The sequence below is a fragment of the Lynx canadensis genome, chromosome A2, assembly GCF_007474595.2.
Source record: "Lynx canadensis isolate LIC74 chromosome A2, mLynCan4.pri.v2, whole genome shotgun sequence".
In the NCBI taxonomy this organism is placed as follows: domain Eukaryota; kingdom Metazoa; phylum Chordata; class Mammalia; order Carnivora; family Felidae; genus Lynx; species Lynx canadensis.
In genome coordinates, this window is record NC_044304.2 from 70,104,917 (window position 1) to 70,129,069 (window position 24,153).

Sequence of the window (24,153 nt, forward strand, 5' to 3'; positions counted from 1 at the left end):
AGCTATAACAAAGGATGAGATCTTGCTGTTTGTGACAACACGGATGGACCTTGAAGGTATTATGCTAAGTGAAACAGATCAGACAGAGAAAGAGAAATACCAAATGACTTCACTTATATGTGTAATGTTAAAAACAAAACAAAGCAAACAAACAAAAAGCAGAAACAGACTCATAAATGCAGAGAACAAACTGATGGTTGCCAGGGGTGGGGTGGAGAGGGAGGTTGGGCAAAATAGGTGAAGGAGAGTCGGAGGTACAGAGTTCCAGTCACAGAATGAATAGGTCACAAGAATAAAAGGCACAACCCAGGGAACATAGTTAATGGCACTGTCATAGCATTGTATAGTGACAGATGGTAGTGACACTCATGGTGAGCACAGCATAACCAACAGACTTATCCAATCACTATGTTGTACACCTGGAACTAATATAACATCTTGTAGCAACTATACTTCAATTAAAATAAATAAATAAAAATAAAAGGGAAACAAACGTTTAAAAAATTCTATTTCTCTGAATCTTGTGCCACTTAGATTTTTTTCTATAATTACAGGTTTTATTTGGCATTTTATTTCAATCAAATAGGATAGATTAGAAGAGTGTACTACCTGCAGGTAATAAGGGTAAAGTATTGGTTTTTTTCTTAATTTTTTAAATGTTTATTATATATTTTTAAAAGAGAGGGAGAGACACAGAATGAGCAGAGGAAGGCAGAGAGAGAGGGAGACACAGAATCTGAAGCAGGCTTCAGGCTCTGAGCTGTCAGCACAGAACCTGATGTGGGGCTTGAACTCATGAACAATGAAATCATGACCTGAGCCGTAGTCGGACACTTGACCGACTGAGCCACTCAGGCGCCCCAGGGTAAAGTGTTGTTTTGAGGAACTTGTATTTCAGACAGACAGACATGCACATGCACACACACACACACACACACACACACACACAGAAGTAGATACACATGTACTGGGTTGTGACGTTATGTAAAAGGTATTTCTTTCTGTGGCCTATGATTAAAAAGTTTGCAAATCAGTGCTCTAGATATACCTTCCATACCTTCTGACCTTCCAGCTATAATTACATTTATTAAAATCTCTATTACTTTGCTTAAATCCTTCCCATTCTCAACACATTCTCAACAGACTGTGTAGCTTCTGAGTCCACATGGATGACCTGTTCAATGCCCTAACATGCTAGCTCCTTGACCTCAACCTTAGTGACTGTCCCACCTGTTTTTTTTTTTTTTTTTAATTTTTTTTTTTTTTTCAACGTTTATTTTTTTTTTTTTGGGACAGAGAGAGACAGAGCATGAACGGGGGAGGGGCAGAGAGAGAGGGAGACACAGAATCGGGAACAGGCTCCAGGCTCTGAGCCATCAGCCCAGAGCCCGACGCGGGGCTCGAACTCACGGACCGTGAGATCGTGACCTGGCTGAAGTCGGACGCTTAACCGACTGCGCCACCCAGGCGCCCCAAGTCCCACCTGTCTTATACTGAAGTTTATCAGGCACTGTAAAATTACATCCTAGAAACCATTATTCTCAAAGTCCTCTTTCCTAACCCTCCTATAGTTTTGGGGAGGCAAGGGCTTGGATTGATGTAAAGGTTTTATTTAGCCTGGGCTATGATTCAGGTTTGGTTGCATCAGTATTTGGCATTCTCATCTGGGCAGCCAGTTGTCTGTAGAGGGGAGACCTGCAGACAAAGCAGCTCCAGACCACCTCTTCTCCCAGTGTGGGCAGTGTGCATTGAGCTCACATTCTCTGGGAAGTCCTGGGTCGTCCTGTGTCTGCTTGACTCTCCTGCCAGCCTCTGGGCCCTTCCCCGCCCCAACTCATTGCAGATGTTGCTCCCGCCCACCTCAGGGCCTCCTGCCACCTGCCATGTCACCTGGCCAGGTCTTTCCAAACTACCATTCTTAGAAGTCAGAAGTTACTTCTTTCTCTTCACACATTGGTGACACTTTTTAGGTTCTTGGATCTTCAGAAAATGCACAAGGAAGACTAGTTAGGGGTTACTATCCAGGGGGTCATTTTCACCGTCCTCCCAGGAGCATCTCAGCCTTTGCTTCTTGGGGTCTTCCTGGTCCAGGGTGAAGTCCCTGCCTCCCCAAAGAATCCTCTCTGGGGTTTGTGGAATAGCAGACTTTTTAGGGATGCCTTGGCCCCGACGTGAAGAGCCTGACGATAAGCCCAACATCCACCTCATAAGCTGTTTGTGTAGGTGAATAGAATTAATGCACAATTCAAAGCTGCTCAAAGCAAATACGTAATTAGACTCAATCTGTGATCCCCAAATGACAAAAGCAATTCCTATTTCCATTTCCTAAAGAACAAAACTGAGACTCCTCAGCAGGGGCTTCTCTCTGTGATTCACCAAACTATCTCTCTCAACCTTATCCCTTATGAGTATCACTTAGGACATTCTGTCCTCCACGCTGGCCCAGCACTCCTTCCTGAACACATGCTGGCCACCTCCCACCCCCAGGCCTTGCTCAAGCTGCTGCTTCAGCCTAGAGTTCCCCTCCACCCATTCCTTGGCCCTCAATGCTCACCTAAATACCAGCTTCTTTGTGGCATCTCCTCCTACCAGCTCAGCTGGGATTATTAGGTCTGTGTTCTACATCCTCATAGCATCTTGTTTTTATCTTCCCTTCTCAGTGCCCCTTGGATTCCACCTTGTGTTGTAACTTATTACTACTGGGCTGCCCTCTTTCCTAGACTATAAGCTCCTCTGGGAAGGTAGGTGGTTGTATCTTAGTCCCTCCTTGGGGCGGAGGCTATCATCAAATGGTGACTCAACACATTCTCCAAAATAAGAACAGAATGTTTCCAAATAACCTTGTCTTTCAAATCTATCATTAAACTAGACAAATGGGAATCTTGCCTTTTTAGCATTATTTTCTTGCCAGATTTAATTCAGTAGGTTCAGCCATCAGCAGAACCATGCAAATGAGCACCGAGGGGCTGCTGAGCAAGTGGGTGAAGCCAGGGCTGAAAATTGTGCCAAGGCTTTTGGCTGTTATTAACCAGCTGGGCATGAGCTCTGTTTCCTGGGCCTCCTGATGCTCACTGGCATCAGGTGACTTGTCTTCAGGACATTAGAAGGTGTGGGAGATCTGGATGCAAATCATAGTTCAGTAAATCCTTCCATCGGGATTTAGCAATGGTATCTGGGAAGTCATGTGGAAATAGAGCTGAATGAAATGTGAATCTCCTTTTATAATTAGAAAGTATCATAGAAGAAAGTAATATGGATCAATCTTTTCTTTTGTTGTTGAGTAGGATTTATTACTGTAGTACCTATACAGAAGCATGTCTTTAGTGCTCTTTATTTCAGGGCAGGAAAAGGCTGCCCAGAGTGGATTATGAAGGACCCAGGAAGTGTAGGGATTAAAACTCACAGTGTAGGAAATTCATCTGTTAAACTGCCGGGATCTTTAGTGTCTCCTTTTTTGCATTTATCCCACAATAATCTCCTTGACAGCTTGCTATATAGAAGTCTCTCTAGAGGCCTGAGATACATATAGTCTTGTCCTCACATTGTTTAAAACACAGTAGGATAGGGGCACCTGGGTGGCTCGGTTGGTTAAGTGTCTGACTTCAGCTCAGGTCATGATCTTGCGGTTCGTGGGTTTGAGCCCCATGCTGAGCTCTGTGCCGACAGCTTGGAGCCTGCAGCCTGCTTCCGATTCCATGTCTCTCTCTCTGTCCTCCCCCACTTGCTCTCTGTCTCTCTGTCTCTCTCTCTCTCTCTCAAGAATAAATAAACATTAGGAAAACATAGTAGGAAAAATGTGACACGTACATGCATAACTATCCTACAGAGTATCAAGTGACATGCTGGAGGAGTACAGATACGGCGTTGGAAGGGTTATTTTGGGCTTCCAGCCTCTCCTCCCACCCTCACCAGGTGAGACATTCCTCCTTAAATTAAACTGGGCTATGTACAGATTGGAAAGCTTCCCACAACTCACACACGGACCATGACATTGTTGCCCAAACACCATCAATAGTCCAAAAATAACTAAGAATACGGTCTAAATTCACATCCCAGAGACTCTTCATTGGCACCTTTCATCAGTAACTCGTAACAAACTGTAGGTGGCAGGGAATTCTATCCTAAAGGATCATCATCCAAACTTAATAACAAAGTATACTTGGTGGGTTTCCTGAAGGCTGGCAGGAGCCCGTACCTGGGGAGAGACGTAATCTTCCCCCACTTCTCTATGCAGAAACGCCGAAGCCCATTGCTTCCTCGAAGGGCTGCAAAGCCTTCGTAGGGCACGCTTGACGTTCCTGTGACGAACTGAAGTAATCTCAGTCTCTGCTCATTATTGAAGCGCTCCACGGCGGCCCAGAACCAGCGGATCACAAGATGCCCGTCATGATAACCTGAATGGGGCAGAAGGAGGAAGGGAGGATGTGCAGAGAGGAGGAGGAAGGGAGAGAGGCGAAACACGCAGCAGGTGCAATGGGGACCGACTAGCTGCTGCTGGCCTGCCGATTTCTCTGACGGCCTTCACACAAGTCTAAGACCATCTGTGTAGCTAGGTCAAATTTTATAACAAAAGCAGATTTAGAAAGTAGCCATTTTATTAAAAGATTTTATGCTCTGAGGGGTGTCCTCAGAGATGTCTGCTTTCTATGTAAACAATTGGGACCACACTAGTCACTATCCTGCCTCATATAAATGAGACAAGGAGTGGCTAGATATCCTTGGGACCCTAAGAGACAAAACCCTCTGTGAACATAATATTTCACTGTATTTTCTCTGTTCTGAGGTCTTAGCTCTTGGTAACTGTATACCGTGGGACAGTCTAGGACTTAAGAAGGATGGAAGGTAAACGACAAGCGTAGAGAACAGAAGATGCTGGAATCTCTAGTGGCCATTAGTGATTAGTGCTCCTGGAACAGCTGCTCTCAGGCCATTTGGGCCCATGGAAGAGGTATTGAGCCGCTGTCACTGTACAGTTGGGAGAGCAAGCTTGGGTCACCTGATTCAGGTAAATGATTCACCACCCCTGCAAATGCAAGAGGCACTCCAAGATGGGAGAGATGTACGTCAGCCGGGGTAGAAAGAGGGAAGTGAGGTGTACGTGAGCGCAGGAAGGCTTTGTGGGAGTGGAGAACAGGACAAACGGAGAACAAGAATGAGGAAGAAATATGCAGGGAATTGCAAGCTGACTAGTGCAGAGAGGGGTCTGAGGGAAACTGGCTGAGGGCCATAGAGGGCTGTAGCAGCCAGGCAGAGACACTGGGACTCGACTCCTTGGTTTTCCCCTGCCATGCCAAGAAGTGCCCAGCGGTCCCACACAGGCTTCTCATGGCTGAGTACGCTGGGGAGACGAGGGAGGCTGAGATGGCAGGCCCAGCTTTCTGTCTATGGCTCCGACTGAGGTTTCTCTCTCATATTTTACACAAAGAAATGGTTTCGAGCCTTAAAAACAAAACACTTTCAAAAGTAATACGGAGTTTGTTTTGTGGATAAGGAAATGGCTTGGTGAAAATGTCTCAAGAAGACTAGTTTGGCAGCGTGAAGGCCAATAGTTAGGAGTTTAGGGTTTGGAGAGACAACAGAACCAGGTTGCGGCGAACTGAGACGGAGGGGAAGAGGATTCCAGTTCCAGCTGGAGCGGAGACGCTTCCTTGCCAGCATGTAACCTAGCTCAGGAGCTGGTGTTTGGGTGGCCATCTCGGTCATGCATCTACATGCAGTTAGGCCAGAGATTATAGTAATGGGGATCACCTGAAGGAACATTCAGGATGGAAGTCACTGGAAGGCTTGTTAGGAGAACCTACTCTGCGTTGAAGGCCAAATCGAAGTAAGGCCAAATTTTATTCACCCTTTAAGAAGTTCTGAAATATATATCATATATATAGCTATAACATGGCATATTATCTTATATTTATAACTATACATGGAATATAAATATAAAAGGAATATTATTCAACCACAAAAAGGAATGAAGCAGCGAAACACACCTTGAAGGAGAATGCCTAATGAAAGAAACCAGATCCCAAAGACCACATATTGTATGACTCTGTATGAAATATCCAGGATAGGTAAATCTACAGAGACAGAACGCATAGTGACGGCTCTCAGGGGAAGCAACTGCCGAATGAGTCCGGGGTTTCCTTTCGGGGTGAGGGCAATGTTTTGGAACCAGCGAGAGGTGATGGTTGCACAACATTGTGAATGTACCAAATACCACCGCACTGTTCACTTTAAAATGGTTAATGTTACGATCTGTCAATTTCACTTCAATATAACATGTTTTAAAAAGTGGTGCCCTGTGTCTGTGCTGGGTCCGGCGTCTCACCTCCCCGGTACTCTGTGTTATTCCGCCAGTCATTCAGGTCGATTTCCGCCGTGCCCGCTATCACCAGCTCCAGCTCCCTGGCGTCGAACACAGAGACAAGCCTCGAGTCTACCACCTGAAATACAGATTAGGCTTCAGGTACAACCACACTGAAAGGTTTTGTTCACTTATTATTACTTCTGTGCGTTAAGCTGGGAAACTGATCATCATTTACAACTTTTATTTTCTCTTTAAAACAATTTTTTTTTTACCATTTATTTATTTTTGAGAGAGAGAGACAGAGAGAGAGAGAGAGAGAGTGGGGGAGGGGCAGAGAGCGAGAGGGAGACACAGAATCTGAAGCAGGCTCCAGGCTCCCAGCTGTCCGCATAGAGCCTGATGTGGGGCTTAAACCCACACACAGAGATCATGACGTGAGCCAAAGTCGGTTGCTTAACCGACTGAGCCACCCAGACTCCCCTACAACTTTTTAAAAAATGTACTATCATGTTCAAGTTCAAAATCGTGACTTACACATTTTGACACACAACCCATTCACGAGCTGTGAACTCAAAAAAGGTCCCAGGGTTTTCACTCCCTCTGATGCTCCCTCTCAGAATGATGTTATGGGCAAACCTGACTTGACTTTCTCTAGTCACATTTAAGTTCCAAGTATCCTTGCATTTTAAAGGCAAAAATCCAAACACTGTGAAGTGACTTGATGTTAGTATTATCACTTCACTTAAAAGGTATACTCTCTTCCACATAAAACTATGACTTGTTTCCTAGGAATGGGCATTCTATATTAAAACAACTGTATTTTCCTTCCTTTCTCCCCTCTCTTCCTTCCTGCCTCTAAAGAGGGAAGACCTCCTTTGTGAGGGCGCTAAGCTCTGACTTTATACCTTATTGCCAAATGTGTCAGACACAACTGAACACCTGAGGTCAGTCGGTGCCTCCTCTAATCAAAGTAGAGATGGACAAGCCAGTGAGCCATGTTGTTGTCCATCATGGCAGGGAAAGAAAACTTTCCAAGACTCGAGCCTTGAGAAAACATTTACAGTGTCTTGTTTCTTAATTGCAAAAGTTTAAGGATGTCGACGTTTGGAGCATAGGAAGCTGGAAGCTGTCCCTGTCCTCTTGATTTACCACCTCAGTATGGATTACATGGCACCGAGTGACACTACAACAAAAGAGAAATCTACCAAGAGTGGACAATGCCCTCGAATGCCTTCGCTTCACTTATTTTTATTTCACCGAATGAAAGGAAACACACACGCACAGCTCTTGACAGGAGATAACAAAAGTTTTCCTATCTGGCACACTGGGGCCACAACAATATCTTTGTGAGAGCATTTTTCACCTACCGTAAGAGTTTGGTTTCCCAGAGAACTCTGACACCTTCATCTACCCCAAGGGTGTCCTCTTTGCCCTCTGGTGACGGGAGCTGAGCCCTTTGCCCGCCTTGGTTCTTCTTCTCCGTTTTCCCCACAAGCCACCCTCCTCACCTCATAGAAGCCCCGCACCAGGGCCTCGGTCTGCTGCACCACACCGCGCTCCACCCGCCACTTCACCATCCTCTCGATGTACTCCTTCTTGTTCTTCTCCGTCACCTGCGTGTTGGCTCCTCCAGATTTCAACTCCCTTTCCGTTACCTTGTGGGGAAACAGAGAGACTGTGATGCTTGTCAACTCAGTGGATCGTGCAGTGACTCACATCAATTCTAGGAGGATGAACTATTTACAAAAAGTCTTCTTCAACGTGGCTTCCGCATTATTGCCTCCTTAGTTCTTGTTCCTTTCCTGGAAGCTACTAAAAAAAGCTCTGCGTGTTCTAAGATGATACTGATGCACCTTACTGCATTTTTTGTTTTATAAAGAGGAAACATGTTTCTTTAACTCAAGAGGCATAATGGAAATAAAAGAAAAGTGCTCCTGGTTGTCCCAGGGGAACAGATGGACCAGAATGTCCTTATACCGTAATCACACATTCAATTTCCCCAAATCCCAATTAGATCAAATTCTCAACAGCCACCAGCCTCCCCACCCGAAGCAGATCATTGGCAGAAAAATAGCAGATAATGAGAAGATGGTTTTTACATCCCAGTGTAATAGTGGCTGAAGAATGACAGACTGAGAAAGGAAACAGAATGACAATGCCACTTAACGTGGTGACACTTGTTTGTTAGGACAAATGAGTCACTGAGAAAAGTTACGATCTGTGTTCTGTCTTTTGAAAGGCAAGAGGGTGGGTAACATATTAGGCATTTTTTTTTTTTATCAGAAAGCTTTGGTGTTTGGAGGGGGTCATCTTAAATTCACTTAAGGGGCTCACCTCATGTCTCAAAGCTGTAAGACATGTAAGGCATACCTCTACTTAGTCATTGGCTTAATAAACATAGATATGTATATTTGCACTCATTGACACAGCTACCTGAATAGTCCACAAAAGTCTGACAGTTATTTTTTTCTCCAGCACTTAGGTGATTAGTACTAATCACAAAATACTGGCCGATTATAACATCCTAGTTGCCACTAATTTTCCACACTCCTTGGAACCTCTGACTTTTAGCTGCCCAGTAAAAGACTTTATTTCCTAACCTCACTTGCAGCTGGGTGTGCCCTGTAACTAAATTCTGGCCAATACTCTGTAAGCAGGAATGTTGTATGGCACTTTCAGGAACCCCCTGAAAGGGAGGGGTTGTTGCTCCTTTGTCCTGATGCCTCAGGCAGGAACATGATGGTTCGGGAACTATTAGCATCTGGGCCATAAGTGCAGATGCCCTTGGTAGGTGTTGCAGCCTTGGGTTGCCTGCCTCTACACTTTTCTGTGAGGGAAGAATAAACTGTTAGTTTCAGCTGGGCCATTTTGGGTTTCTTCTCTGGCAGCTGACTCTAATCCTAACTAACACACCCAGGAAACGCCCATCATGTCTTTCACCTGCATCTATCTATCTGTCTGCTCCGCAGTGTCTCATAACTTGCCAAAAGAAGGGCTGTAACTTGGTTTCCTAAAACCCAAGTCATAGTTCTTAGTGACCTCATTTGAAGAGGAACGAGACACCCCTTTACAGAGATATGAGTTATTCTAGACCTATGGCACATCCTCTTTGGGAACATCTTAAACTTTTCTGAGTTGTTCCTATGCCACATACCCGTGAAGGATGGCTCTTTGTTTTTTAGATATTATTTTTTCCTTCTAATTTTATATATTCAGTTGTTTGTGGTTTACCTCATTTTTTTAAGTAGGTAATATGCATCCATGGAATAACATTCAAGTGGCATAAAAGGCCATAAATGAAAAGCAAGCTTCTTTCTCATTTCATCTCCCAGCCATACAATCTCCCCACCTGGAGAAAAATTGCCCTTACTTCTCTTCCAGGAAGATTCTATGTATTTATCAGAGAATATGTATATATCATCTCTTTTTGCTCACAAACAGTAGCATATTATATACTCTGTTCATCACCATACTTTTCACTTAAAAATGTAAGAATTGTTTTATACCAATTTAGAATTGACTTATTCTATTTTTGTTATAATACCCTATTTATTGTTTATGATTTACATGTAAGTTGATGGGCTGGGATGTCTTGCATTTTTTAACCACACATCCCACTAGCTCACTATTCTGTTGTGTGGATGTATCATAATTTATTTAACCAATGGTCCGTTGCTGGACATTTATATTGTTTCAGATCTTTTTCAAGTATCAACAATGCTGCAGTGAAGATCTTGATACATTACTCATTTGAATTAGGTGTGAATAAATATATTAGCAGGACAAATTTCTAGACATGGGTGCTGAGTCAAGGGCAGGTGCATTTCTTATTTTTCTTAGTTTAATTATTTTAATTTTTATTTAAATTCCAGTTAGTTAGGGGCACCTGGGTGGCTCAGTTGGTTAAGCGTCCGATTTTGGCTCAGGTCATGATCTCATGGTTTGTGAGTTTGAGCCTGCATCGGGCTCTGAGCTGACAGCTGGGAGCCTGGAGCCTGCTTCGGATTCTGTGTCTCCTTCTCTCTCTGCCCCTCCCCAACTTGTGCTCTGTCTCTCTATGTCTCTCAAAAAATAAATAAATGTAAAATTTTTTTTTAAATTCCAGTTAGTTAACATACAGTGTAATATTAGTTTCAAGTGTAGAATTCAGTGATTCACCACTTACATACAACACCTGGTGGGGGTGTGGGTAGGTCCATTTAGAATGAGGGTAGCTATCCCAAAGGTGCCCTTCATAGAGAGTGAACCAAACTTCTATCTACACTCCCTGTAGAGAGCGTGTCTGTTCTCTACACCATCTCCAAAACAGAATACTGTTAAACTTTCTAACTCAAGATAATCTCATAAGAGAAAATGGCATTTTACTATGCTTTAATTTACATTTTTACAACTTGTGAATGAGATTGAGTATTTCCTCATATTTCCGTTTCTGGGAACCATTTCTTTTTTGCTAATTTTCTATTGTGTCATTGGTCATTTCTTATTGATCTGTGGGATCTCTTCCAATGTTGAAAGAATAGGTTTTTGTCTGTGTAATACATTACAGCGTATTCGATATTATGCCATGTTTACTTTGCTTATGTTGTATCGTGGCCACATAGAATTAAAACAATAATTTTAGTTTGCTATGTCAATCTCTGCTTTTATGGCTTTGAAAGTTGGGTCATATCTACAGGAGCATTCCTTACTGGAAGATTAAAAATAAAAATCTTGGCATTTTCGTCTTTTTATTTATTTATTTTTAACAGTTCGCTTTCTGATCCAGGTGGAATTAATTTTGGTGTAATGAGTTAGGTTAGGAGTGTAACTTAAACTTTAAGATGACTACCCATTTGTCTTAATAAAACTTTCTAAATGATTGAGTTTGTTTTACAAATTTACCTTCTACTACAGGACAGATATAAAGAATGAACTAAAATAAGTCACACACAGGGAACGGTGTATTTTATACTTTCATCTAGTACAAGGTAGGACAGTCATGTGAATCGTATATTCTTTTTTTTTTTTTAAGATTTTATTTTTTAAGTAATCTCTACACCCAAAGTGATGCTTAGATTTACAAGCCTGAGATCCAGTGTTGCATACTCCACTGACTGAGCCAACCAGGTGCCCAATGAATCATATATTCTTGAACATATTTACGTGTACCCTTTATAGTTATAAGGAGAAATAATTTTTTTCTCAAATATGGAAGAGGGTATTATTCAGAATACCTGAGTGTCCTTTACACAAAGGAAATTCAACAGAATGCTGACCTGTCCAAAATTTATGATTATGGTATGGTGCTGCAGAGGTCAGTGGGTACCTCTCACACAGATTCAGCACACTGTTCACATTCATCAAGATACTTATAGAGCCTATCAACTCAATTCTCACAACGACCCATTTCAAATTATCATGTGTCAGAGGCTTTTGAAATCTCTTGTAAGTGACTCAGGCTATGGTTAACCTGATAAAACTGTGACCCAGAAGATTCAAAGGTATATATACTGGCGGGAATAAAAATGCAAAGCTTTGGGGCGCCTGGGTGGCTCGGTCGGTTAAGCATCCGACTTCGGCTCAGGTCACGATCTCACGGTCCGTGGGTTCGAGCCCCGCGTCGGGCTCTGGGCTGACAGCTCAGAGCCTGGAGCCTGTTTCAGATTCTGTGTCTCCCTCTCTCTATGCCCCTCCCCTGTTCATGCTCTGTCTCTCTCTGTCTCAAACATAAATAAACGTTAAAATTAAAAAAAAATGCAAAGCTTTATCTTATTAATAGTATTGAGATACATGCAGTTTGGAGGAGCAAACATCTAGATGCTAGTGATAAAAAAAAGTATTTTTGTAGTTGCGCAGATAACAGAAATACCTTACAAGTGTATTTCACACTTCAAAAAATGTTTTCTGATCCATTATCACATTTGATTTTCAAAAAACTCTCTAAAGCAGATCCATGTCATAACAAGGAAAAGAAAGAAGACAAGGAAGTAGTCCTCAAAGAATTGTATTTTAAATGGATGAGATTCTTTGTTTTCAGATTAAAAAAAAAATCCCATTACTTTACGATCCAGCAATCCCACTCGTCAGTATCTATCCAAAAGAATTGAAAGCAAGAACTTGAACAGGTAAATGTATACCTATGTTCACAGCAGCATTATTTACAATGGCCAAAATGTGGAAGCAACCCAAGGGTCCATCAACAGATAAATGGGTAAATAAAATACGGTATATACATATAGCAGAATATTATCCGGCCCTAAAAAGTAAGGAAATCCTGTCACATGCTGTAATGTGGATAAACCTGGAGGACATTGTATTAAGTGAAATAAGCCAGTCACACGAAGACATATACTCTATGACTCCATTTATGTGAGGTATCTAGAGCAGCCAAATCCACGGTAAGAGAAAGTAGAATGGTGGTTTCAAGGGATTGGGGAGAAGGAAAAATGAGGAATAATTGTTTAATGGCTATAGCTTCAGTTTTGCCAAATGAACAAGTACTAGAGATTATACAGCAGTGTGAATATACTTCACAAGTTTGAACTGTAGACGTAAAAATGGTTAAGGTGGTAAATTTTGTGTTATGTGAATCTTCCACAATAAAAAAACAAATGGTCTTTTCCAAGCACCACATCTCACAAACCTGTCCAAAAACTTCTTCGTTAACAGTGAAAGTGAGGTCTAGGATATCTGTGATGTTGTTGTCCTTCATCCATTGCAAACTCTGGTGAAATTCCTCATCCAGATATTCCAGATCACTTAAATCACAGGGCCTGGATGCATCCCAAGGGTGAAAGTAAACAGATTGTTAAACAAACGGCTGCCCAGACCTGGCTAAAACAATATACACTGAGTCTAACAATTTGATACTTTTGAATACATTGATGAATCTTTCCATTCATTCAATGCTTTTTTTTTTTTTGTTTTTGCGAATGACAGTAATAAACATGGGATAGTTACTGACTCAGGAACTCTTGATGGCAATTGGATAAAAGTTTTTTTAAAACATTTAAAAACAACTAAGTTTTAGATCAATTCTACTTAGTAGTGTAATGCAAAGTTTGTAATGTTACTGTAATTATTTATATAAACTGATTCATATCCTTTATATGATGTTATAATTGTCTACTCCTATGCTTACATAAAAACTCCAAATGCCTTTTTATTGTACTAAAAGGTTTATGTGATATCTGAGCATTCAGGAAAGTGAACAAACAGGAATGGTTAGGGCAAAACAGGGACAAAGGGTCAGTGGTGCCAGGGAGGTCAGCGACTGTTGTCCCATAGGCAGGGCTGCGGACCATGGCCTGCAATACACTTACAGTCTCAGGAGTGCCTTATAGAAGGGCCTTGTGAAGAAGGCATCAAGAAGGTACTGATGGATCAAAGCCAGGCCTAGGATCCGACCACTAAACCTGAACCTGGAACACAGACAAGGCAGAGCAATTTAAGGCCAGGTAGAAATTTACACTGTTAAAAATTTCAATTTGTATTTGTGTTTGATGTATTTCTTGATAATACTCATTGTAAGTTGTTTAAGGAATTTGCCAATTAATGACACAGGGAGGTACCCATTCTCCTTCTCCTCCTTACTCTTTACCATAAACAATGCCTATGTGCTTGGTATGTGCTAAAGGAACCCTCCTTTCCCCCAGGTACCAGAATAGAGTCATTAGGCTGGAATTCTCTCCTCAGAACTGATGGTATAAGGACCCAAGAGAAGAAATGCACTGTAAAGGGGAAGTCTGGAACCTAGATAAACAGTCCACATTGAACCTGAGGAGGACCTGAACCCAAGACACAGAAAATTTTTTTGGACCGTCCATCCTTATCTGTTCAGATATTCCAGAGATACCACCTGAAGGTCAAATGTGCACCTGATACCTGCCAAGAGGTGGAGAATTTGAGTATGAGTCCCATATGGCAGTTGTGCTTACAGTCAGTGGGAAGAGTTACATTGAATCACATTGTGATAAGCAATAAGCTGAGCCGACATTGCTATTAAATACTGCCAGCCACATGCAAACAAAGAACAGGTCTCTGCTGGAAGAATTGGTCCTGTAGATCTAGCTACCTCCAGATGTAAGGGCCTTTACCGATTTAAATCCTTGTTGGGGCAAATCCTGGGATTTTTTCTAATATCCTGGAAGTTTTGCTAATAACCTGCTTGGCTGAGTGCTGAGGCTCCCTTGGTCCCATTGTGACCCTGCTCCGCAACCAGATTCTTATCTGCTTGGTCTAACACCCTGGTTTCCTCACTGTGTGGGCCTTGCCCATCTCTGGCTCCTATGTCCATATAACAGGGGTCTCCCTGGTCTCTTTCCATCTAAGTAGATTTTTCACCTAAGTGTGAACTTAATTGTGATTTTTCAGATGGTCTTAGTTGGAATTTCCAATTAACCCATCTTTACTACCTTTCATGAGGTTCTTTGCAGGCTCAGAAGATTTCCTACTCTTTACTATAAAAATTGTTTAAATTAATAGATCATTTGATCCCATAGAATAAGCATAATTATAAATAACACTTCAAATTGGCAATATTTCTGGGGCTCCTGGGTGGCTTAGTTGGTTAAGGGATGAACTTTGGCTCAGATGATGATCTCACAGCTCCTGAGTTCGAGGCCCACGTCGGGCTCTGCGCTGACAGCTCAGAGCCTGGAGCCTGCTTCTAATTCTGTGTCTCCTTCTCTATCTTTCCCCTTTCCTGCTCACACTTTGTCTCTCTTTCTCTCTCTCAAAAATAAAAACATTAAAAAAAATTTTTTTTAAAAACTCAAAAGACAAAGAAAAAAAACAAATTGGCATATTTCAGGTGGTCAATTGTATTTGCAGGAAACAACATGGAAATATTAACATAGAAATATTATTGACTCCAAAGAGACTAGAGGCGAAGGGAAGCTCAGTGAAGGTGCTATGGGCTGCACCGTGGATGGAGAAGTCCATAGGATAATTAGACATCTTCGAGTCCGTGAGTCCTTGCGGCCAGGGTGCCCCACCAGTGCTTCATCCCTCAGTGCTCTCTCCTGCCCTGCCCAATCAGTCCCAAACATGGTTACCACAATCCTGTTTACTTCTACTCCAATATAGGCTTACCCATTCTAACTGTACTCTAAGCATTACAGCTGATAATTCTAGCAGGATGGTGGGGTTGGTGACCATCCAGATGGAGATGACCAAGGCCACCCAAAGCAGAAAGACAGCAAAGATCAATACAGGTGCCTGGCTAAGTACCCTCCTCATTTGGAGGTGGCCCCAAAGGGCCTACTAAAGAAATACTGTAATCTCAGCAGGGAGTAAGTACCCACAGATATGGAGTAGATAAAAATATTACACAAAAATCCAAGTTTCAACTCAATGTTGAAAAAATGGAATAGTTCAATGAATTGTGAATTTTCTAACAAAATATAAAATTATTCAAATCTATTCAAGAATAAGTAGAAAACTTAAATAGACCAATAACGACAGTGTGAACTAGAAAATTATAAGGAAAAAGGACTGCTACAAAATTGATGCTGGGAATGGATATATATACCCATGTATTTAAAGACATAGTCTTTCAAACCCTCCACAGATAGAAAACTCCCTTGCTATATAAATAGTTCAGAAATCAGAAAAGTATAGAAAACTCAGTTCATCATTATGAGTTACATCACCATAAATTGAATCTGGAAAAGAGCAAAAGAAAGAAAACTAAAGACATCTCACTCATACATTAAAAAAATCATAAATAGGGGCGCCTGGGTGGCGCAGTCGGTTAAGCGTCCGACTTCAGCCAGGTCACGATCTCCCGGTCCGTGAGTTCGAGCCCCGCGTCGGGCTCTGGGCTGATGGCTCAGAGCCTGGAGCCTGTTTCCGATTCTGTGTCTCCCTCTCTCTCTGCCCCTCGCCCGTTCATGCTCTGTCTCTCTCTGTCCCAAAAATAAATAAACGTTGAAAAAAAAAATTAAAAAAAAAATCATAAATAAAACACAAGAACCTACCAATCCATTCCCAGAACAATGCAAAGTGATTAAAGATATTTGATTTTAGGAAACTGAGGACAGTTTAATATTAGGTATTCTATTATTAGAATAAATTATGATGTCAAAAGACAAAAGTCATATGGCATTTTTTGTTGTTGTTAGAAGCTGAAAAGTTAGTTGTTAGTATCTGCCATCAATCTCTGAGGAAAAAAATCTTTGTAGCAACCAGGATGAGAAGAATCCTTCCCTACCATAATGAGGAACATCTATCTCAGCACACTATTTAACAGTAAAAACACAGAAGGATGCTGGTTACCACCACCCTTTACAATATGCCTGGTATGTGACCTCGTGCAAGGACTTAACTACCTGATTTCCATTTCCTCTTCTGGAAAACTGCACTCTTTAAATGATATCATTGTCTTATTTTATGTGGGCTTCCAACACCAACTTGTGGTGATTAGAAATATTTCAGTTTAAGTAAACTTCAACTAGCTTAAGCCAAGGGGAAATTCTTTATAAGTCCCTAGTGGTGTCTCATAGAATCCAGGGTCAGGAATGCAGTTGGGCATCAGAAAAATGAGGGACTCAAGTGACTTCTCCCTTCTGCATCCACCTTTTCCCTTTGGCTCATCTCTGTGCACGTCTGCTCCCTTCTTCTCTCTTGCCATCAACGCTTCTCATGGTTTTCATCCTGGAGTTCAAGAGCAACTTGAGTCTCTTTGTCCTAGGTCCAAATTTCCAGCATGATTTCTTGCTTGTTGCAACTCAGGTTGGATGCTCACCTTGGATCAGTTGTAAGTGATCAGGAAAGCAAGGTCTGGGGAGGATATCTCAGGGTTTGGTGTCTTGCTCAGCACTGTGCAGCAAAGATCACCACTGCCTACCTCTCAACAAAGGGCTGTGACCAGATGGAGTGTGGCAGATGGCATGGTTTCTAGCACAGCGGACTTGCAATGCAGACCACCAATAGACAGTTGTTTGTTGCTTTGAAAGGAGTAGACCATAAGATGGAATTTCTAAAGACCAAATTATACTGGTTTCACAGTATAGGCTGATGCAGGTCACTAGTAAGCTCTAGATATTTTTTTGTAGCTGTGCAAGCAATCTATGATAATGTGGTTTGGCTTTGCATAAACACAGACAAGATGGCTCATAGCCAGACCAAAATACATATAGTAAGATATATTCCAGAGTGATGAACTGTGATCTAGAATGAGTTTGTGTAAAGCACAATACAACTGTACAATTCAAACCCAATACAATAGCTTAAAAAGCATAGATTGGAATGGAAAGCCGCCTTTACCAGTTGATGAATTGCCATGGTGCTTAATTTTATTTATGAGAAAACATCTTCTAGTGATCCTGCACTTCCTTTATTTACCTCATTTAGCTTGAACAATTACTTGTTGGGAGAGTGATTGTATGTGTTGTTACAAATGTGTAGGAATTACAGGGGCGCCTGGGTGGCGCAGTCGGTTAAGCGTCCGACTTCAGCCAGGTCACGATCTCACGGTCCGTGAGTTCGAGCCCCGCGTCGGGCTCTGGGCTGATGGCTCGGAGCCTGGAGCATGTTTCTGATTCTGTGTCTCCCTCTCTCTCTGCCCCTCCCCCGTTCATGCTCTGTCTCTCTCTGTCCCAAAAAATAAATAAAAACGTTGAAAAAAAAATTAAAAAAAAAAAAAAACAAATGTGTAGGAATTATGAAATGGAAAGAAATTATGTCTCTTTACTTCTGTATTAATAATTGAAGAAATTATGCACATAATTTATTTTATTTTTTTATTTTAAAGTGCTCTTTTTTTTAATGCTTATTTATTTATTAAGAGAAAAAGAGAGACAGAAAGTGAGTCAGGGAGAGGAAGAGGGAGGGAGTCACAGAATCTGAGGCAGGCCCCAGGCTCTAAGCTGTCAGCATAGAGCTTGAACTCATGAGCTGTGAGATCATGACCTGAGCTGAAGTCCGATGCTTAACTGACTGAGCCACCCAGGTGCCCCTACTGTGCACATAATTTAGGAAAAAAAAAAAAAAAAGTTTGTTTTGATCTAAGTTACTTGGCACAAATGGGTTTTTTTAAAATGTTTATTTATTTTTGAGAGAAAGAGAGTACGAGTGGGGCAGGGGTAGAGAAAGAGGGAGACAGAATCCGAAGCAGGCTCCAGGCTCTGTGTTGTCATCACAGAGCCCAATGCAGGGCTTGAACTCACGGATCCTGAGACCATGCCCTGAGCTGAAGTCGAATGCTTAACTGACTGAGCCACCCAGGCACCCTGGCACAAATAGTTTTAAGGGCAGATAAAAGTAAGTCACTACAGGGGGCACCTAGATGGCTCAGGCAGTTAAGCATCTGACTTCAGCTTAGGTCGTGATCTTGCGGTTTGCGGGTTCGAGCTTCGCGCTGGGCTCTGTGATGACAGCGCAGAGGCCTGGAGCCTGCTTCCGATTGTGTGTTTCCCTCTCTCTCTGCCCCTCCTCCTCTCATGCTCTGTCCCTCTCAAAAATAAACATTAAAAACAAACAAAAAAAAGTAAATTGCTACAGAAGTACGAGATTATGCCTTCCCTGCCTGTGAATATGCATGGGTCACTTTAATATCCAGGCCCCAAGCCCCCTTTGCAGAGCCCCCATGAGTGAACTTGCAGGGCCTCCGTCCTTCCTTCCTCCTCAGGGACCCCATAAGGAGTCTCATCGGATACTGCAGACCAGCCTAGCTCTCGGGGTGTGGCCCTGTTCCTCCTTCTTTGCTGCGCCGCCATTCTTAAAACCATACTGATCTCAGCAAATCCCAGAGATAGTTAATGTGCTGCATGTTCTGGTGCCACTGCCATCGACCCCCAGGCTGCTGCCCAAGATCTACGCTTCGAAGAGGCTTGTGCTCATTTTTATTTTGCTGGTAGGGAAACAGCTCCTCGGTATTGGCCTGCTCTGGTAGAGGGACTTCACAGCGCAGTTTCTGGGGACCTGAGAGTTTCCTGGGACTCTTTTTGAAGTGCATTCATTGTCCTTGAATTCCTAGGCTGGCAAAGCCATGGTGGGCCTAGGGAGCAGCTACCACCCCTCATTCACATCTCCAGCTCAGGCTTGCTGGCCACTCAGGCTTGCTGTGCCATTTTTCTGCTTCTCTTGAGCTGTGTAATTTCTGAGGACCCCAGATTCCCTGCTCACACTTGCTTTTTGTTGGCTTCCCTTTGCAAGCATATCAGACATGCCCACATGTGTTCAATTCCACTGAGGGACACCATTCAACTTCTCTTCACAGGAGGGGCCTCGGACCCCAGGTGAATCAGCGGGTGCAAGTGAAGACAGCATGGAGATATCTGAGGACACGAGGAGACAAGGCATCTCCCTCAACTGCATGTACCAGGCATGTCTAAATCCACACACCAGCTATACCATGGCAGGTCCCACAGGGGCCCTTCCCCTTGTACCAGATGGTGGGTCTCAACCTTTCCTCCATTCCAGCCACTTGAAGGATACAGCACTCTGATGGGTCAGGAGTGGGGCCTCCTTGCATCAGTAATCCTCAAGTTGTGGGAAGACAGAGTTTCCCTCTAGCTCCACCTTGCATGTAATATGAAAACTCCCCAGGATATTCAGATATGCCAGCGCCTTAAGATCTATTCCTGACTTTTTAAAAACACAGAAGCCATTTTTCCTATTTGTTTACTGATCAGAGATGAATACACAGAAACCCATTTGGACCCAAGACACCACAAACATATGATCAATGTAGCAAAATACCAAGAACTCTATATTTAATAGAAAAAAAAATCACTTCTATTGAGAGCCAATCAACAACAGGTTTCACTGGTAAGAAGGAACGGTCTGTTTTCCTTCAGGGGAAGAATATGCACAGCTTATAAGGAGACTTATTGACATAACCCCACCAACTTTGTGATTTGTAGAAATAGCACTTGGACCCTACTTCTTTCCCATGCATTGATTTTCCATGCATTGCAAGTTTCTGTTATTGGTGTCATCGACACTTACCTTCCTGCCAAATCAAATCAAACCAAACCAAACAGAATTGGGCATTTTTTAGTGTAAAGAAAAATATGAACAACATAGAAAATACCAAATAAAAGTACATCAACTCCATTGCATGGGGGGACATCTTTCACCCTGATGGGTCTTTCCCCTGCATATCCCTGGATGAGCACAGACACACTTGTGTGTGTTTATGGGGTTGCCTTGACACTCCTGCTCCTCTCCAGCTTCCTCTTTTCACACCACAGGACAGCTCAGAGGCCCTCACATATCTGCAAATATAGATTTTCATCATGAGATTTAAGTAAACTGGCAAAGTATTACATTTCATAAATGTTCTTCACTTGGTTTGGCCCCTCCTGCTCTGATGGAAACATAAGTATTTCTCATCTTTATCCATCTGCTCACAGGTATTGGGGGAGGCAGCATGCAGCCAGTTAACTCTGGGACCATCAGAGGACTTTTGAGATGGGCAGATGTCAGTCTTCAAATAGCCTCCTCAATACCTCACTAGATGTCTGGAGGATGAACGGAGTTGCCTCTGTTCTCATAAAGACATGGAGGGAGATTATGGCAGGAGATCTAAAAGGAACCAATGTTACTGGCACGGATTTATCTCAGTTCCATCTGCATTTTGTACATTTTAGTGAGTTCAAAAGGTAATGGAGTTTCACACTTTCTAGCACATCTTCCCACGTGGCTTAAAGGCCCAACAAAGACTTGACTCCCCTTGAATGTATTATTGTTTGTTGAATCATTACTCTTTGGGCTGTTTGCTAATAATTCAAAACAGGCAATTTGGTGGGAAAGAAGAAACTGTCAGTTCTGGTGTCAGGCTGCCTCAGTTTAACTCTTCTGACCTGTGTGACTTTGGACAAGCTGCTGAGCATCCATGAGCCTCAGTTTACTCATCTGCAAAATGGGGGTCATGATGGTACCGCTTGTACAGAGCAACTGCTAAAACACTAAAAGACTCTGTCCAAGGACTAGTGGAGGTCAGTCTACCTGGGTATTTAATACATATGATCTGTAGATCCCTTATACCAGGCTCAGAACCCCAGGGCTGTACACCCATGCTGGATTGAAGGGTAAGAATTGGACTAAGCCAGTGAACTAGTCTGCTGTTTGCTGCTGCTGCAGAACCGCAAGCTTTTGCTCTGTTTACACACAGCATTCAGGCATCACAGTGCATGATTTGTTGAAATGAATTAAAAATTATCATCTGATTTTATCCCAGCAGAGCACAACTAAACAAGCCTGCTGAAAATTTCTGAAACATCATAGATCACTTGATGCCTGTTGATTAGGTTAATTGCTCACATTCCCAGTATTGATAGCAGGTCTCTAGTCAAGAAGAAAGCAAGAAAGACTGAACTGCAGAGGAGACTAGGTGACTGAGGCAACGTATTGAAAGACATGGTGAATGTTTTACACCAAGAAGCCGACATAGCAGGTTTCTTCCTCCTTTCCCCTCTCCCTCTTCAATCTCTCCAATGGAACTTTGCGTGAGAGCATGTTTTAGCAGGAAGGTATTATGTAATGATTTCACAGTGTATTTTTCAACTGATTCTTTAAACAAAAACAGTTTGTGCAATGGCAAAAAATTTAGTCAGGAAGTTTAGGAAAGGAATTTCTTGTTCACAGGCTGAATTTAGGGTAGTGAAAGCAGACGGCTTGCCAAGGGAAGAAAATAAAAGACCAAGTGACACCTTGGAAGGACAATTTGGAAAGTGAAATGAAACACTCTTAAAAGGCTTCTAATTAATCCCTTTATATAAAAGTGATATAAAAATGGAATAAAACCCTCAGTGCACTATCCAGGCAATATGCTAAGTCTAAAAGATTCTGTAGTATGTATCTGGCATTAAACTTGCCCCCCTAATAATTGTCTCAAGGTGTCGTTGGGTTTGGTGATCTTCTCATTTTCTTCTTGACTTATAAGTAAGCCTTCAGTCTCCCTCTGTGTGACTCTGGTTTCTCTGGTTTCTGGATATTTTGATGCGACACTACTCAGCATCACAGAGGCCCCTTGCATCAGCTTCAGCCTTGAAAGACCCACAGGTGACCCCATCTCCTGGCCTTCCTGCCTAGAAAGGTAATCAGATTATTGAGTAATCAGTATATTGAGAACAGTAAAGAGGCTGGACACTTGGTTATAACATGCTTGGCTCTCGCTGCCTTTGGTGAGGGGATAGCAACTGGAGTAGATGTGGGAACATCTGGCAGGAAACAGAGATTTGCCCCAAATCCAGTACAGTTTTCAGACTTTGGGGGCCTCTTCCAAATGCCACAGCATCTCCTGGAGCAAAAACACCTGTTAGAAACAACAATGTACTGGAAAATCCGAGGGGCTCAAAATCATTTTGTTGAATCAATGAATGAGGCCATAGGGCTGCTAAAACTACACCCATGCCAGAATGATCCCAGAACACCATCACAATGGCCTCCTTCCCAAGCTGTGACTCTGTGACTGCACCCACCTGTGCCCTGCCTAACACTTGGAGACTTGACAGCAGGTGGTTTGTATCAGCTGAATTCTAGAAGGCTCTCTCTACAGAAACCATGTTTTCCATTCCTGCTACTTTCTTGACTGTCTTAGGTCACTGGTAATTGACCAGACTTGTGGGGTTAAGGTCTTTTAATATGTCTCAAAAGAATAGAACTGGTTCCTCAACTGCAGCACTATTGACTATTGCTGTCCAATGCACTCTAAGATGTCTGACACTACCTGTGGCCTCTACCCACTAGATGCCAGTACTTGTTGTGATAACCCAAATTGTCCCCAGACATTGCTCAATGTCCCTTGGTGGAGGTGGCGGCAAAGCCATCCTCTCAGGGGAAGAATATCCAACTAGGTGATCAGAGTCTCCTTTCTAACTGACACATAGGCACCACTTGCCTCTCCTGGACCTTCTGAGGCAACGAGGTTCACCAATCTTAAGGCTTTATGCTCTACTCTGCAATACCTGGGCAGTTGTTCAGTACTCCTAGAATCTCTAAGTATACCTTCCTACTCCACCAGATGTTATTTTAGACTCCCACCAGGAACTTGGCCTCTAGGTTTCTCTTGGGGAACCGATGGGAGGCAAGAATGATTCTTTCCAAGAGCACCAGACTGTGTCGTTCTTTCTGAGCAGATGACACCTGATCTGAATTAAGCCTCCAAGAGAACGAGCATTATAAGCTCGGGGAACAGCAATGTCCAAGGGGGACACATACAGTTTGTTTGAATAACAGAGAAGAGCCTAGTGTGACTGGACCACAGACAGACAAAGGGGGAATGGTAGAACATGAGTTTGGAGAGATACCCAGGGGGCAGTCCATGGTAAGGACTTAGGATTTTATCCAAAGTGTGACAGGAATCCACTGGAGATTTCATGTAGGGTCTATGAATGAACTGATTGATATGCTGAAATGATCACTCTGGATGCTGTGTGGAGAGAGGTGAGTCTGGCAAGAGTGGAAGCAGAGAGAACAGTTTAGAGGTTCCTGCAGTAATCCAGATGGGTGATGATGGTAGCTTACACTAGGTTGTGATAGTGGAGGCGATGAAGTCAGATTCAGGATGTATTTTCACGATAGAGCCAAGAGGATTTGTTGATGGACTGGATGGGAGATATGAGAAAAAGAGAGGCACCAAAGACATTCCATGATCTTGGACCAGAGCGATTGTGCAGACTGTGGTGCCATTTATCAAGATGGAAAACACCAGAAGAGAAAGTTGCAGGAAAAACTTGAGAGTTCTCTTTCAGACATATTAGGTTTGTCATGCCCATTAAATATCTGGGTAGAGCTGTTGAGTAGGCAGCTGTACCAATGAGTCAGTACTTCCGGGAACAGGGCCTGGCTGCAGATATTAATGTAAGGGTCGGCAGGATGTAGATTGCAGTTGTAGTTATGTAGCTGGATAGGATATCCCCAAA

At 42.7% G+C, this 24,153-nt stretch overlaps 1 protein-coding gene across 1 annotated transcript in view; it reads right to left on the reverse strand.

Moving 5' to 3' along the window:
- The window catches only part of HECW1 (HECT, C2 and WW domain containing E3 ubiquitin protein ligase 1), a 301,849-nt gene that overhangs the window by 8,964 nt on the left and 268,732 nt on the right, over nt 1–24,153 (reverse strand). The window contains exons 23-27 of the mRNA XM_030307704.1: nt 13,603–13,701; nt 12,924–13,053; nt 7,810–7,956; nt 6,323–6,437; nt 4,196–4,394 (exon numbers count right to left, since the gene is read on the reverse strand). Coding sequence (XP_030163564.1) covers nt 4,196–4,394; nt 6,323–6,437; nt 7,810–7,956; nt 12,924–13,053; nt 13,603–13,701 — 690 coding nt within the window. The remainder of the gene's footprint in view (nt 1–4,195; nt 4,395–6,322; nt 6,438–7,809; nt 7,957–12,923; nt 13,054–13,602; nt 13,702–24,153) is intronic.